Source organism: Ceratosolen solmsi, unplaced genomic scaffold (assembly GCF_000503995.2).
Source record: "Ceratosolen solmsi marchali unplaced genomic scaffold, CerSol_1.0 scaffold11, whole genome shotgun sequence".
Lineage (NCBI taxonomy): Eukaryota > Metazoa > Arthropoda > Insecta > Hymenoptera > Agaonidae > Ceratosolen > Ceratosolen solmsi.
In genome coordinates this window covers 3,950,017-3,966,425 of record NW_011948416.1, presented here as the reverse complement: position 1 = coordinate 3,966,425, position 16,409 = coordinate 3,950,017, and the positions used below count along the sequence as shown (strand labels likewise).

The 16,409-nt window shown below is 25.9% G+C and overlaps 1 protein-coding gene across 1 annotated transcript in view; it reads left to right on the top strand.

Moving 5' to 3' along the window:
- Window positions 1–9,397, top strand: part of cyst (rho guanine nucleotide exchange factor 18 cysts) — a 58,020-nt gene extending 48,623 nt beyond the window's left edge. Inside the window, exons 11-21 of the mRNA XM_011495712.1 lie at window positions 173–229; window positions 982–1,531; window positions 2,044–2,273; window positions 2,576–2,900; window positions 3,398–3,608; window positions 3,773–3,969; window positions 4,286–4,465; window positions 4,846–5,071; window positions 5,602–6,085; window positions 8,247–8,480; window positions 8,625–9,397. Coding sequence (XP_011494014.1) covers window positions 173–229; window positions 982–1,531; window positions 2,044–2,273; window positions 2,576–2,900; window positions 3,398–3,608; window positions 3,773–3,969; window positions 4,286–4,465; window positions 4,846–5,071; window positions 5,602–6,085; window positions 8,247–8,480; window positions 8,625–8,724 — 2,794 coding nt within the window. The 3' untranslated portion in view covers window positions 8,725–9,397. The remainder of the gene's footprint in view (window positions 1–172; window positions 230–981; window positions 1,532–2,043; window positions 2,274–2,575; window positions 2,901–3,397; window positions 3,609–3,772; window positions 3,970–4,285; window positions 4,466–4,845; window positions 5,072–5,601; window positions 6,086–8,246; window positions 8,481–8,624) is intronic.
- The last annotated feature ends 7,012 nt before the right edge of the window (window positions 9,398–16,409 follow it).

Sequence of the window (16,409 nt, the reverse complement as noted above, 5' to 3'; positions counted from 1 at the left end):
ATTATTATTATTATTGTTGTTGTTGTTGTTATTGTTATTGTTACTATTACTATTATTATCACTGTTATTATGATTATATTCTATAAATTTTACGCATACTTTGCTTTAAAATTAAGCATTATATAAGTGCTATTGAAATTCTTTAATCATGCAAATGTTTGTTGTTTTTCAGTCAAACAATCAATGAAGAGAGAGATGGAGATGGAGTTTCACATCGTGATATTTCCACGTATGTATAGAAAATTCCGATAAATAATATAAGTAAATATACTATAGTGATAAATAGAAGAAGATAAATTATTTAATTTTAAGTTATTGATTTATTAACATTAAATTTCTTTCTATTTTATATACTTGTACGCTAATTGATTTTTATAACTAAATAATTCAATGTTAATGGTAAAATTTTTCTCAATGTAGTTAATAAAAATGATATTTATAGTTAATATAATATAATATCGTTTGAACTATTGACGACCAAAAAATTCTGCAAAATATTTTCATGTATATATAACTGTATAATTGAATACAATATACTAGAATTGTATAATTAGTATATGTTAAAAAAATTCTTTGATTATTTAGAAAGAAGAAAATCTTGTTGTTTAATTTCCAAAAGGTTACAAAAGTTTGGTTGTTTTAATGCTTACGCTATAATTGCCTTTACTATAAAATTCTTGTGAAATTAATAAAATAGAATAAACGAATAAAGCGATGTATATAAAAAATTTTCCAATTTATTTATATTGACAAATATTTCGTAGAGAAAGTATTAATCAGTTTCTTTAAATTTCAAATGAAAACACGAGAAAACATGCAGGGCCATGCAAATGAATTATATAATCTTTAGTTTAATGAATTCAATTTACATTATTTAGCGGCTTGTAGTTATTTCAACAGAAACAATCTTTTTCTTTTTTCTTTCTTTCTTTCTTTCTTTCTTTCTTTTTTTTTTTTTTTTGTTTTTTTTTTTGTTTTTAGTGGATTCGAAGAATTTGATTTTGATGACATGCAGCAGTTCAGTCTTGAGGAGTTTGATAGCTTACGACCAGAATTAGGCCTTGGCCGTGAGGAACCTGACTCGTGGAGCGCAGCAATCGGTCGGAAGGTCGCGATGCGTCTCGTAGACAATAATGAGCGCGAAGTAAAACGTCAGGAACACATTTATGAATTCATACTTACAGAGAAGCATCACTGTCTCGTATTGCTCGCAATGCAAAGGATCTTTGTCGAGGGTCTGCAGCGACACTTCAACCTGAACTTCTCAGTGCTGGATCGCATGTTCCCTAAGCTTCAAAATCTTATGGACATTCATTTTGATTTTTTATCGAAGCTTCGATTAAGACAGTCTGAGAATGCCGTCGTATCGACTATAGCCGATATATTGATCGATCAGTTCTCGAGAGAGAATTCATATAATATGAAAAGTGCATACGGAGAATTTTGCAGCAGGCACAGAGATGCGGTCGATGTGTATAAACAGCACCAGCAGGTCGATACACGATTTGCACGATTTGTTCGGCATTGTCAGGTATATATACCAACATTACTTTAGTTATTAAAAGTAATTTTTTAATTTAATAGGGAATGCGCTCTTTGCAAATTATTTCTTTGCAAATAGTAATATCTGATGTATGCATATACTTTACAAATGTGTGTACATTTTAAAAATTGAATATTTTCTAGTATAATGTACATTGAAAGTATTTTTTATTATAAAATTTTATAAATGGAATGCAATGTATGGAGAAATTAGGTATATATAAAATGTAATATTATACTAAATATAGAATATAATTAACAAACGAGATGATTTTTCACTTATATATAAACACTGCCATAATATAAGATGATATAAAAAAAAATAAAAAAAAAAAAAATAAAAAAAATAAAAAAAAAGGAAAAAAAAATTCAAACTTACAACACTTGTTTGACAACATAGACCCATAAACCTCAAAATCTTCTCTACAATAATTTGTAACTAGCTTTGAAAAACAATTTTCAAGGTTTTATCAAACAATACGATGTTTTTATTTGTTTCAGAATAATCCTTTGCTAAAGAAAAAGGGGATACCCGAGTGCATACTTTTTGTTACCCAGAGATTAACAAAGTATCCGCTTTTAGTGGAGCCTTTAATTAAAACTGGAGTCACTATAGAAGAAACTGATAATCTTCGCAAAGCCTTGAGCCTCGTTAAAGAAATATTGGGCGAAGTGGATGCATGTGTCGCAGATAAAGAACGAACTGATAGAAAACTTGATATTTATCATAAGTAATTTTTTTCTCTTTATTATTCTGATAGAAATATGACATTTCAATAATTTTAAATACATAATTTTGTTTCGATAAATTTTTTCAAACAAGTCTTAATTCGTAGCATATTCATTCGTTAATACAAAACAAATAAAATGTTTTTTTAAATGTATGCATTTGAAATTATTTATTAAAAATGTACTTTATAAATAAATAGCCACAATATTAATGGTATTATGATATGATTATTATAAATATATAATGTATATAAAAATACAATAGTATTGATATGTATTTCATTAATCTTAATTATAATTTTAGGATTGATCCAAAGTCATGCGCTACGTATCGAGGTGAAAAGTTTAAAAAATCTGATATTTTGGCATCCAATCGCAATCTTAAATTCGAGGGTACAGCTTGGTTAATGCAAGGACGAGGCAAAATGGTGCCCGTTGTTGTTGTTTGCCTTACCGATGTACTATTTTTTTTGGCTGGTGAACAGAAATATGCCTTCTTCGTTCCTGATAATAAAGCAGGGGTAGTGTCACTGCAGAAGCTACTGGTGCGTGAAAAGGCTGGCCAAGAGTCACGTGGCATCTATCTTATTAGTAGTAATCCAAGCGAACCAGAAATGTTTGAGCTTAAGGTTGGTTCTTGATTTAAACTTAGTAATAATTTTTATAATATGAATTGCATTTATGCATTTGGTATTATATTAATACAATCATATTTGCTAACGATTAAAAAAAAAAAAGTGTCTTTAAAAATATCATTGCTTTTAAATATTTAAATTTTTATATTAATAAAGTTATAATGTATAAATTCAGTTTCATACTAATGTATATAAAAATGATCTATACAAGACCCAACAAATTATACTAATTTAATTATCGATTTACATTATTTGTAATAATTCTCTCAAAACATGAAAATTTGTTATTACATAGAAATTAATAAGAATCTTATTTTATAATTATCATAATTACTGCATGGAACAATAGAGAATAAAATTGTCCAAATATTAATAAATACTTTTCATTGTAATAAATAGTTTATGTTAAAATTTGCATTATCAAAATAACATCAATCAGCATTTGGTTTTAACACTGAAGCGTAATTTTATTTAAATTACACATTTTATAGGTTAAAGAACCGCGTGATAAGCATTTATGGGTCAAAGCAATCAGAGCGGCCGTCGAAACGTGTCCTCAGGAACCTGACAATGAAACTTCCAACTTTGTTGAAAATAATATGGTCAACGAAATGAGGGATGCGCGATCGTCATCTATATCAAAATTGTCTTCCGAGGAGAAGCTTAGACTTGCCAAAGAAACACGTTACCAAAGTATACTCGGTAAGTATTATTTTTATTTTTTTATATAAATTGATGACAATGAATAATTAAATGCAAGAATCAATGTTCATTAATGGAAATGGAATTTTATAAGAAACCTGTTTGTTTATACTGCTTTTGGAATTATTCCAATTTTATTATAAATGATTTTTCTTACTTTATAGACGAACTAAGGAAAAAGGACGAAGAACAAGCATCGCTATTTGAACAGAAGATGGAATTACATATGAGATTACATCACGTGATTAATTTACCAAACGAAAATGACGTTGATAAATTAGACAAAGATTTTAAGGAGATACCCGATTATTTAAGACTTGTTCGTGGTGAAGGAATAAATTCTACACAGATGTGGCAGGAGGTAGGCTGTCGTATAACATTAGTAAATAGATTAATAGACAGTAAAATAAAGAAATTTATAGTAGTTGAAAGTATTATTTACATTCATCTTTATGTTTAAAATTACAAAATATAAATAAATGATTTAATTTATAAAACTTATATATACTACGAAATTTTTTATACATTTTTAATAAGTTTTTAAATACATAGTATTTTGTAAAAGAAATATTATGTATTATGTTATAATAAATATTATGCAATTGTTAATAAATTAAATTTTTTATTTATCTTATTTTACTTCTGTTAGAAGCTAATAAACTTTATTTGAATTCCAGGCTCTTGAAGCTGTTCAGGAGGCGATGCGACTTGCAAGCTCATTATCCTGTGGTGCAACTGGTGGGACTCTTTCCAGGAGTCTTAGTTCAGCTGGAGAACGTCATAGCGATGCTTACGTGCCACCATCTCTAGCTGTCCCTCGAAGAGCAGAAACTTTCGCTGGTTTCGATCATAACAAGGTATGCCTTTGTTATTTTTTCATGTTCGTTACCATTCGTTCTGATTTTATATTTGTTTTTTTATATTACACGGGTTATGTTATGTAATTAAGATTTTCTAATGTCTTCATATAGAAACATTGCTACTATTTGTATTGTAATTATAAATTGAGCGAGCATATGATTATCTATATAATTTAAAAGCTCTTAATTTACAAGTTTCATTACTATGCAAAAACACGTTTCAAAATGTAAATAATAAAAAATTTGTTATATAAAAAGAAGAAGAATTTATTACTGTTACTTATGAGTGATTATATTCAATAAATAATGTTAATTAATAATATATTTATTATTATAATATTGGTAATATTGAAATTTTTCAAAAATATTGATTGTAGGAACGATATCCATGGAGAGATTCGGTGGCATTGAATAATACTCTAGATCCTTCGGGAAAAAATGAAATTACCGTGGTTGAACAAATGGAGGGTAAGGAAGAAGATGAGTTAGATGCTTATAGAGACCAGCGTGAAGTTGCAGTTAGACTATCACATTATGTTCATACGCTATTGTGCATTATTAGTAATCAAATGACAACTATCGAGGGCTTACAAGCTCAATTGGGTAAGATAAAAATAGTACTTAATGTATTTTATGTTAATATTTTTTTAATTCTCTTTTAACTTGTTAATTTTCTATAGTTCATTATTCATCGAATTACATGTCTGTAAAGAACATTTAAATTATAATTTTTTATATTCATTGAGAATTGTTATTTCATTCGATTAATTTTTAATTTTTAATTTAATTTTTATTTATTCTATTACTTATTGTTTGTTTGTTTTTCGTTTTTAGTATGTCTGTATATGTATTATTATGATTTTAATAAAATTTTAATAAATAATATGTTAATAATAAAAATGATATCTCAATTAATGATATTTTAATCGAAGAATCACGTATTGCACAAATTTGACATAAAGGACGTGTTTAATTAAAAATAATTTGTATGAACAATAATTGTAGTTTATTATCAATGCCGTTTTTTTCTCTCAAAATTTCAAATATGATCGTCTGCGTACTGATAACCTAACATTACTTAAGTGAATTCATGTGAATATTAATTTAAATCGTTTGTACCTATATTGTTGTAGCTGGCTTCAAGGAAGGCAGTATGAGTAAATCAAATAACCGGCCGAATCCGAATCGACAACTCGAAGAGCTGCGCAATCTGCAGGATCAGCTGAGTCGCGAGAGGGCCGAGTTTCGCGTCGTCTCCCAGCAGGAGCGCGCTCATCTTGACGAGGAACGCGCCGAGCTCAATAAATTGCGAAATCAACTAACCGTTGAACAACGCGACGTCGAGAAGCAGCGCGATCAGCTCTATCGTAAGCTCGAGGCGCTGACACGTCAGGGAGTTTCTCTGACTACCAGCTCAACGGTGCCGGTCGTGCCCCACTCGGCGCTCGGATCTGGCAGCGATAGTGGCCAGACCTCGAGGAAGAAATCGCAAACTGACGAGAAAGGCATGATACCGCAGAATCTCTTCAGCACCACTAATCAACAGAAAGTTCAACAGCTTCCAGTTAAGCAACAGTTACCGCTCAAACTTGCCAGTGGCAGTAACAGTAATTCCAGGTTCGTTTTATGATCACTTTTTCTCCTTTCTTTATAACAATTCATTTTTCTCAATCGTAGAAATTGCTCACTCTACCAAGTGACTACAAAATTTTATAGTGCAATAAACTTTATAAGTGCCAGCTAATTTGTTTATCACATTATTTCAGATTCTCTATTCATAAAGCACAGATATAATTATTATACTGTCACATGTCATTGTAGATTTCTTAAAAAAGGGAAATTCAATCTATATTATTTTAATTTATTACCATTACCATAGAGATAAAATTTATCACAACATTTATTAAAACTTTTAAGCTTTTGAGTCATTTAAAATTAGTTGCATTTCAAAGTACCACAATCCAATTTTAATAGTTTATTTTATCTTGAAATAGTTATAAATTGATCCTTTTTTCGAATCTCGTATTTTTTCCTTTGTCCGACAATATATTTATTAATATGCTAATAGGTAAGATAGAGGTATAATGAATATAGGTGTTATTTTTTTCAGCGTTACAAGATTTTGTGTTAAATTAAAACATCACTGATGTCTATCATATTCAATTGTTAATTTAAATCTTTTCTAATGCTCGAGATAGTATCTATTGTAAGTTTATAGTGTTTATTTTTAAAATTTTTATTTAACGGAATGTTATAACATTATTATATAATTGAATTAATATTTTTTGTTATGTAATAACCACTAAATCCTTTCAACAAGTTTTTTTTTTTTACTAATTAATGACTATTAACATTGGATTTCTTGTAAGATACTTATTCATTATTAATGATAATAATGAATATAAATAAAAATAGAATTTTATTTGATGAAAGCATGCTTGAAAATAAATTTTAGTTTTATATAAATTAATTTTATTTTAGTTTAATATAAATTAGTCTTATATAATAATAAATTTAATATTTTTATATGCAGTAAAATGGTACTAAGCATATAAATTATATTAAAAACAAGTTTTGCTTCTAAATGTATAAATAACGATTTATAAAGTGTTTAACTTATACATTTTTAACAATATACATACAGTATGCTCTCAAATTTAAAAATATTTAAGAAATTGTTTAAAAATATTTTCTAATGTTGAACGTATTCTATTGTAAGTATCGGTTAATAACTGCTTCTTTTTTTTTTTATACGTTCACGTACAGTAGTATTATAAAATTATAAAATAGATTATTTTATTTATCAGGATAGTGACAATAAGTAGTTTTTTTTGTTAAAAATACTTTTTCTACTAATTGGCGATTTTAAATTATACTTATATAATAATTGATACATTTCGTTATTCATTACTTATCGCAGACTGTCGTATTTTATTTAAGAAAAATGTATGAATAGAGTTCGTTATATAGTAAAATATATTTAATTTATTAAAAAAAAAATATTTTTTTTTTAATATTCTGACTTTATAGTTTTTATCCGAAATGGAAAGATTGTTATTCAAATTTTGAGTATCGTAAGTATCACGATAAAAGATTACGTTCCAAAAGTTATCTAAACATCTTGCCTAAATTAAATTAAATTAAATGTATCTTATATAATAAAGTTTGATATCATAAATTGTAAAAGCTAGTAATATAACGATTTCTGAAAATTTGGTAAGTTTAATTTTTTATGTGATCAAGGAATACTTAAAGAAACTTTATTAGCTTAAAAGATAAAAGATAAGTTGAATTTATAATATATATATATATATATATATATATATACAATATTATAGTTTAAAATATATAAATTTTATAACAATAATAATAATAATAAGAATGTAATCTACATTATTTAAAATAAATATGGGAAATTATTACATAACATTTATTGAAAGTAAATTAGCTTTGTTTTAAACAATTATTTGCACAAATATTTGCTTATATTGATTTTAGGTGGTAGTGTAAGTGTTTTCTCCATCGTTTGTAATAGCATGATGTAATTGAGTATTACTATGAAAATAATTATATTCGTATATTTAAAATTAAAATCTAACTATTTAATCATAAAGTTTTTTGCATTCATGACTCAAAAATAATGCGAACCATTAAAAACTTGAAATGCATTCATATAAATATTTCTTTGAACATTATAGAGCTTCGTGATCGCGTTGTGAAAAATTTCATCGTGATTTATCTTACTGCTCATTTCATTAATTATTTTTATGATCGACAGAAGTGGCAACATAATGAACAACAATAGTCCGGATCGTCATTCCCGTACAGGCAGCAGTCCCGCGGTCGTGGGTAGTTCGTCGACTCTGTCCTCACCTGAGCTCGGTGGCAGCAGCAGTCCCAACAGTGCCCACCACCACAACAATGGCTCTAGCTCGCTTAGCCACTTCTCCATGTCGAATCGCTCGCTGCGTAATACGCGCATACCCGAGCCCTATAGTCGCAAACATCATATCCAACAGCAGCTACAGCAGCAGCAGCAACAACAACAACAACAACAACAACAACAGCAACAACATCATCATCATCACCAGCACCAACACCATCAGCAGCAGCAGCACCATCAGCAACAGCAGCAACAGCACCACCAGCAGCAGCATCAGCAACAGCAGCAACAACAACAACAACAACAACAACAACAACAGCAGCAGCAGCAGCAGCAGCAGCAACCGCTTGAGGAAGAGGTGCTGTTCTTGTGACGCATCTTGCGTTTTGGTCGTAAGCATTTCAATAGATCCACTCGAAGCTCCACGGGGTCTAGTTCAGCAACCCCGAGTTCGACTGCAACGCTGACGCCGACGCGATCCGCCGTTGATAGTACTCAAAGCGAGGAGACCCAACAAACGCCAAGGAGCAGAGTTAAGTCCTTCTGATTGCCGACATTTTTGGGCAAGCGCGAGAAGAGGTAAAGAAGGAGTTGAGTGTCCTATATAGATACTGAGATGTAGAAGAGATTATTTTCTTTTTATTTTCTTTATTCGTTACTGGTTCGATGGATTTTGTACATTTGTAAATAGTCCGGGTAAAAAGTTGCGTAACTAATCAGAGAATGAATGGTTACATTGATTCGTGCTTGTCGAACTCTTTCATATTAACGATGCAGATTGAGTTCCTCGTTATATACATAGAGTAAAATATGTAGTATATTTAACTATGTTAACGAATTCAGTTTAAAAAGAGACAGCAGTAGCTCGTACATTTATTCGAGAACTTAAAAAGGTAAACGAAGTTTTAAAAAGACAATTTTTATACAGATGTTTCATCGTGATTTTTCATATTAACACCTATCGTGTCAATTTTAGTAAGCATTACTTATCGCGTAAAATATCATAGTAACTTGTAAAGATATTCATTTATTCCATAAAATTTATTTGGTTATATAAGTTACTAGAATGCTATATTTTCTATCTAAAGAAGAAAATCAAATACTTGAAGAAAAAATTCTAATATTTACATTTCCAGTTTTAATAAGACTGAATGTCAAGTCAATAAATAAATGAAAATCGTTTCATTTCTTAAAGTTCTTTACAGAAAATAACAGAAAGAATGATATTTCTTACTATATGCTATTTTTCAACTTAATCGTTGCTTAAAAATATTCATGCTTAAGAATTTTACCTGTTGGGTTGTTGACGCGTGCGTCTGTGTGTGCGTGTATTCAGATAAACTTAAGATTTTTCGAAAAGTAAATTTTATTTTATTAGTAGTAGTGTGTAGTATTAGATCATCATAGGATCAAATTGCAGCTCGTTAATGGCATCGTGTAGCTTATAAAATTGAAGCCGATTTTTAAAATTAATCTCGTTATTATATTTTATATTTATAAAAATAAAATATAATTTAAAAAATAAATGCTTCATGCATTAAAGTACATTAATTAATTTAGATTTTTATTTCAATTTCATATTTGAGATTAAATTATTTAATTACATCATTAATTAATTTCTAATATAAAACAACTGTAAAAATAACTAATTCTTAGTATATTTTAAAAAGATCTATATATTTTTATTTGAAACAAATTAATACAAATAACTGATTAAAAATAATAATTTTCACTAAAGTTATTCCATACGTGAAATTTGTATATTAACTTTTTATATTTAAAAGATTTTGAAGATATCGTTGGTAGAAAAATAAGTTTACGGTTATTGTCAGCTTTATTTAATACTTTAATTTATACCTTAATTCTGATTACATTTAGAGACAAATATTTCGAAAATTTTTTAAATACATACGTACATTCATATATGGATTTAATTGATTTTAATGATTTAAAATAATAAAAATGAATTTATCAATATACGGTTATTTTTATAAAATATGAACTGACTTATTCAACCAAACATTTTTTTAATTTGAAGTATGAATATCGTACGAAAAATTTTAAAATTGTAAAATGAAAAAGTTTTTGTAATTTAGTAAAATTTATTGCTATTTATACTTGCAGTAGTTGTTTTTTATTAATTTTAAAAAGATGCATGAAAAGGTTTTATGAAAATTGTTATATCAAATCCTTTCTTATTAATTTTAATATTTTTAGAAGCTTTTATTACACTACCATTTTATAAATAATATTTTTGCAAATGGCGAAATATAAAATTTCCAAATGATGTTTAACCATGATATGTTTAATGTAAAGTATAATGTGCACTTGAAAGATAAAAATGAAAATTTTACAGTATTATGCATAAATAAAAAATAATAATTAATTTTTATTTTATTTCGGTAATAAAGATAATCTTTCATTTTTAAAGTATATATATATATATATATATGTATATATATATACATATGCATATACTTATTCAATGAAACTGTTCATTCACTGTTTATCATGGACTTGGCTGTTAAATGTTTCAACTACATTAACAGAAAATATTGAGATTCTTAAATATACTACAATGAATTATATATTATTTTAAATTTTTTAACACCGAATGCTAATGTTCACTTGTATTACCAAAAAGTCAGTATCCCATGCATGTCTCAATGCGCTTTTATATGTTGGGATTCTATCATGTTGACATCTTTTTCAAATTTATATTGGTAAATGTATGTAGAAAAATCAATGAAACTTATTCGACAGTTAATTTTTCTTCTATGATAAATATTGTGTACAAAATATCTCGTAATTTGTGTAATACGAACGCAAGCAAAAATAGAAAAAAATAATATTAAAACAAATACAAAAGGCAATAACAAAGATTTTATGGACAGATTGCCAAGTTTTAAAATGATTATACGGGAAAAGTAATACAAATTTTTAAAAAGTATTAAATAAAATAAATGAATAAAGAAAACTTAAAGTATTAGTGGCCAACTTGAAAAGTTTTAATGGCCCAAACTTGTTGATACTTCGCTTGTTATAATATTATAAAAAGTAAGTTGACTGACAGCTCTGAGTATATTGTTTTAGAGGAGTCTTTAAAAAAAATTTAAGAAAATAAGATCTTGTCGCTGTTTAGCGGCGATAATAAATATAGAGATAATGAAAATATAATTATACCTATATTACATATATGTACATACATACTCATAACATTTTATGCGAGAATGAACGAACGAGTGTATGATGGTATGTATGCAATGTATTTCTATGAAAGAAGATAATTTTTTTTTTCTTCTAATCATTCAAAAGAAAACATGCTTTTTACTGCCAATTAGATACATTGATTTGTTTCTTCTTCATTTCTCTTAAGATTGTAGTATTTTAATTAAATGAAGAGTATATACACAGAGAGGGAGAGAGAGAGAGAGAGAGAGAGAGAGAGAGAGAGAGAGAGATAGCGATAGTTGGTGGGAGTGGATGGGGTGTTGTGCGTGCTCTTTTAGGTTGAAAATGAAAGTTGATCGATAGTGAGTTAGATAAAATGAAAGGGCCTATGCGTACTTTAAATGAATAAACATAAAAATATTAAGAAAAACGTTATATTTTAAATAAAAAATTTGCAATACTTAACAAATAAAAAATTTCTAAAAAATTTCATTTATGTGCGAACTGTGTACAATATTAAATGAAAATTTACTTTGTAGTAATTAATTTTGATTTGCATAAAATCTTGTTTAATAGTCGTCTAAATTAGTGCTAAATTATAGCTTATGTAATACATATGATTTTAATTGATTTTATATGTCCATAGTAAAAATAATTTTGTATACTTTGTTCATTTAGTTCAAATGCATAATAGAATTATTTTTAGGCATTTTTTTGTAAAAATTCCATTGTAAATTTAAAATAATTTGGTAATCTATAAGTTTGTTTATAATGGTAATTTTTAATCAAAGTTATTAAAATCATATTATTTAAAATGTGAGCGTATAAAAAGAATTATTTAAAGTTTATTTTTGACAACTAAAGAAAGATATATGTTAATATGTGATTTCCGTTGATAATTATTTTGTGCATTTCAAAAAGCCTTTCGATTTTTACAAAGTTCCATACATTATATACTCTTTATGACTGTTTATTGCATTTATAAAATTACAATAATTTATAAGTCATTACCATAGGGTAAAATTTATATTATGTTAGTCCTACTATTGTGAATATCAAATTAATATTATTTATCAAAGTTTTAAAATAAAATAATACAAAATGGTAAAAAGATAAATAGGAAGTATTGTTGTTTAATGTTAACTTACTTTTTATTCTAACAGTAATATTGATGTACTTAATTCTGCGGAAATTTGATTTGATTTTTAAATTTCAAAAAACAATTTTTTAATCATTTATATACACATTATACATATATAAATACACATATATGTATTAAAATTAATAGTATTTCGGTTATTGATAAATGATAGTACACGTGTACGTACGTATTTCATACAAAATAATAAAGTTTAAAAGAGATGATTTCTCAAAGGAAATTTATAAATGTATTGTCAGATTAAGATGTTTCTTATAATATTCGTATTAAAGAAAAAATATTTTATTGTATATCTAAAATAACAAAAATACTAAGTATGAAAATAAAATAGAAAAAATTAGAATGAAACATTTGTGCCAATATATAATTTATTTAGTTTTTCTTTCGCTAATAAGTAATTATATATTTTTTTTTTGATATATTATATGACACTAGATGAAAAAATGCATAGAAAATAAAAATGTTAAATAATATAGCTAAAGTGTTACGATCAGCAAATATTAATTTAAAAATTATTTGAAATTCATTCACTGCCAGTCTCTTGTTGTCATAGTTATTTGATAGTTCTACATAATTATTACTAAATATTGATAACTTATAATTTAAATGAACTAAATGATTGCATGTAGTAGTTTTAATATATCTTTTAATATATTATTATTGCAAATGGCATCTATAAACACTTTATTTTGACTTTTAAACACAAAATTTCAAAAGTACAAAGAAATTTTTAAGTATGTTATTATCTAAATTGTTAAAAAGAAAATATAATTTATGTATATAATATTATTATAAATCGTGCATTTCAATGTTATATTATTAAAATTGTAAATTATTATATAATCATCAATTTTTCTAGATGATATAAATTATTGATTTATAGAATCTCATGCAGTATGAAAATAACGTTTTTATTGATTTTTTTTTTTTTTTTTTTTTTCAATGGTTCAGAAATATTAATTAGTAAAAGTATTTTCGAAAACATGAATTTATAAAGAAACAATATCTTAGAAAATATTTTCGGTTAATTTAAAATGATTTCAAAATTAAATGAAATTGAGAATATCTTTTTACTTAGAAGATACTAAGAGACAAATCAATATACCAGAATAAAAATAAGAATAATAATAAGAATAATCAATAATGAATAATGAATAATGAATAATCAATAATCAATAATCAATAATAATCAATAATAATAATAATAATAATAATAATAATAATAATAATAATAATAATAATATTAATAATATTAATATTTATAATAATATTAATAATAATAATAAGAAGAAGAAAAAGAATAAGAATAATGTTTAAGGTAAGGTGTAAGTTGTGCAATAAGGTCAAATAAATTTTCTTATCATTAATGGCAAGAAATAAGATTTCGATGACGGATGTAACGAGAAAAAAAATTTATTAAATATTATAAGATAAACTTGATATATATAAAATGAAAATGAACAATATTTCTCAATCAATCATAATGACAATAGCCTATAACTATAATTCCAGTACAGAGTTATTGCGCAAAAGATCTATAAATTATAAATCTTGTGTAACGGTTTAAGGAAAAACGTATTATTTATGATAATATGGGAAAATGAATATCTTGTTGTTACTGCATAATTGCGTGTGCGTAAGTGATAATGAATTTAATCGTTGTAAACTATATAATAACAACATACATTGAATTTCATCCTACGTCGATATGAAGTCCTGTTCAAACTATTGCTATTAAAATAAATAAAAACAGTTAAAATATGTGTAATATCAACATTGGATTGAAATATATTAAGACATTAAAAGTAAAAATTTAATTTATAGGAATTAATTATGTACTTTTTATGGACTATTTCACGTATTTCGAGTAAAAGTAAATATACAAAAGTTATAGCAAATGTTTTTGCAACTGCAACATTTTATATAAGTAAAAAATACATTTACCGATAATTTACCGATAAAATCAAAGTAAATTATAAACTATATTGTGAGAAAAGGTTAAGTTTGCGCAATTTTTATAGAGTAATTAATAACATTAAAAACTATTAAATATGTATTTTTCAAAGTAAATATACGGGAGCCTTTCTCAGGAGATAAGAATTCATTGAGAGAGCAGGACTTTTTTTTTCTCTTCAAATGTATCATTAAGAAAAAAAAAGTTATATAAACACGTGCGCGCGTGCGTGTTCGACAAAAGATAGAAAATACTTTTACATCGAGTCAGTTCAACTTAACTATTCCTAATAAAACAAGTACATTATTCTGTTTAAACCTAAGATATATTAAGGTTAAAGGTTAAAGTTCACGAATACCGAATGTCCTTATACTTTACAATATATGCATAAGATGAAAATTATAGCTGAAACTGATTTGTTCAAAAGAATTACACAAAATTTTATTGGTTTGTTATTACGGTACAATCGTTATAGTAGTCAAATGTGGCCTATGATAGTCCTTCAAGTTCTACAATGGTAAAATTTTAGACAAAAAGAGGATACGTTACAAAATCATTACGCGATGATGTTTAATGTTGACTTCATTATTGACCATTTGGGCCTGTGAAGAATATTCATTATATAATCGCATTGATTAAATATTGATAAGCGTAGAGGTAGTTTACGTAGGCGAAGTGAAACTTTTTCCATTTAAGCGTCACTTTTTTTTTTTAAATGGACTGTTCGATTAAAGAGACCTTATGGTATCTTGTACTCTTAGTCTCGCGGGTGATGATGCTCATGAAAACTATTTTTATACATTATAATCTCTAATGTTTTTGATCTAATGAACATAAAATAAAATCATGATTGTGATAACTGATTATACTATTCGTTTTCTAATAGTTTACAAACTCGATTTCTGCTTTAAGACTATGCATCTGTGATTTTAATATTTCTCTCATCATTCCATGTATTAAGAACTTATTATCGAGTACTTAAATAGAAATTTAAATGTTTAATAATTTTTTAAGAATATTTTCAAAATGTCATTGAAAATCATCCTTTTATATACTAATCGATGCTAGAAATTAATAAAATATTTAAGTAAAATAAGAATGACGGTGCAATTGAAATTGTGCTATTAAATGTATTATTTTTTAAATATTTTTTAATTCATAGTTTCATTTGTCGGTCAGAAAAGCGTATATTTAAAACAAAAACAAAAAACAAAAACAAAGAAAAATTACAAGTTCTTAATAATTGTCTATTCAAATGCATATTTATTGTACTTTAATACATTGTCATATGATTTTAATTAAAATAAAATATTTTGCTTTTAACCGAGCCATGATATCATTGAAATTGCATAGAATATTACAATTTGAATCTTAGTTAATTATTAAGATATATGCTATCGTTCTATAATCAATTAATTATTAATTCAACTAATTGTTCGTCTTAATTTATATTTTTATATTTTTAATTTTAAATATCAATATATTGTTTTCTTGTATAAAAGAATTTAATATGTAGATATGATAGGATAGAAAATCCTGTATTTATTGAAATGAATTTCAGATATAATATGATATATGTAATACGATAAGTGTTGTTAATAAAAAAAAAAAAAAAAAAAAAAAAAAAAAAAAAAAAAAAAAAAAAATATTTAAAATAACAGATGTTTAATCTTAATGAATATCCGATCCTAGTAGGAATGGGATATCTCTTCTTATTTCATTGCAATTCGAAACAGTGATAAAAAAATTAAAAAAAAAAAAAAAAAAAAAAAAA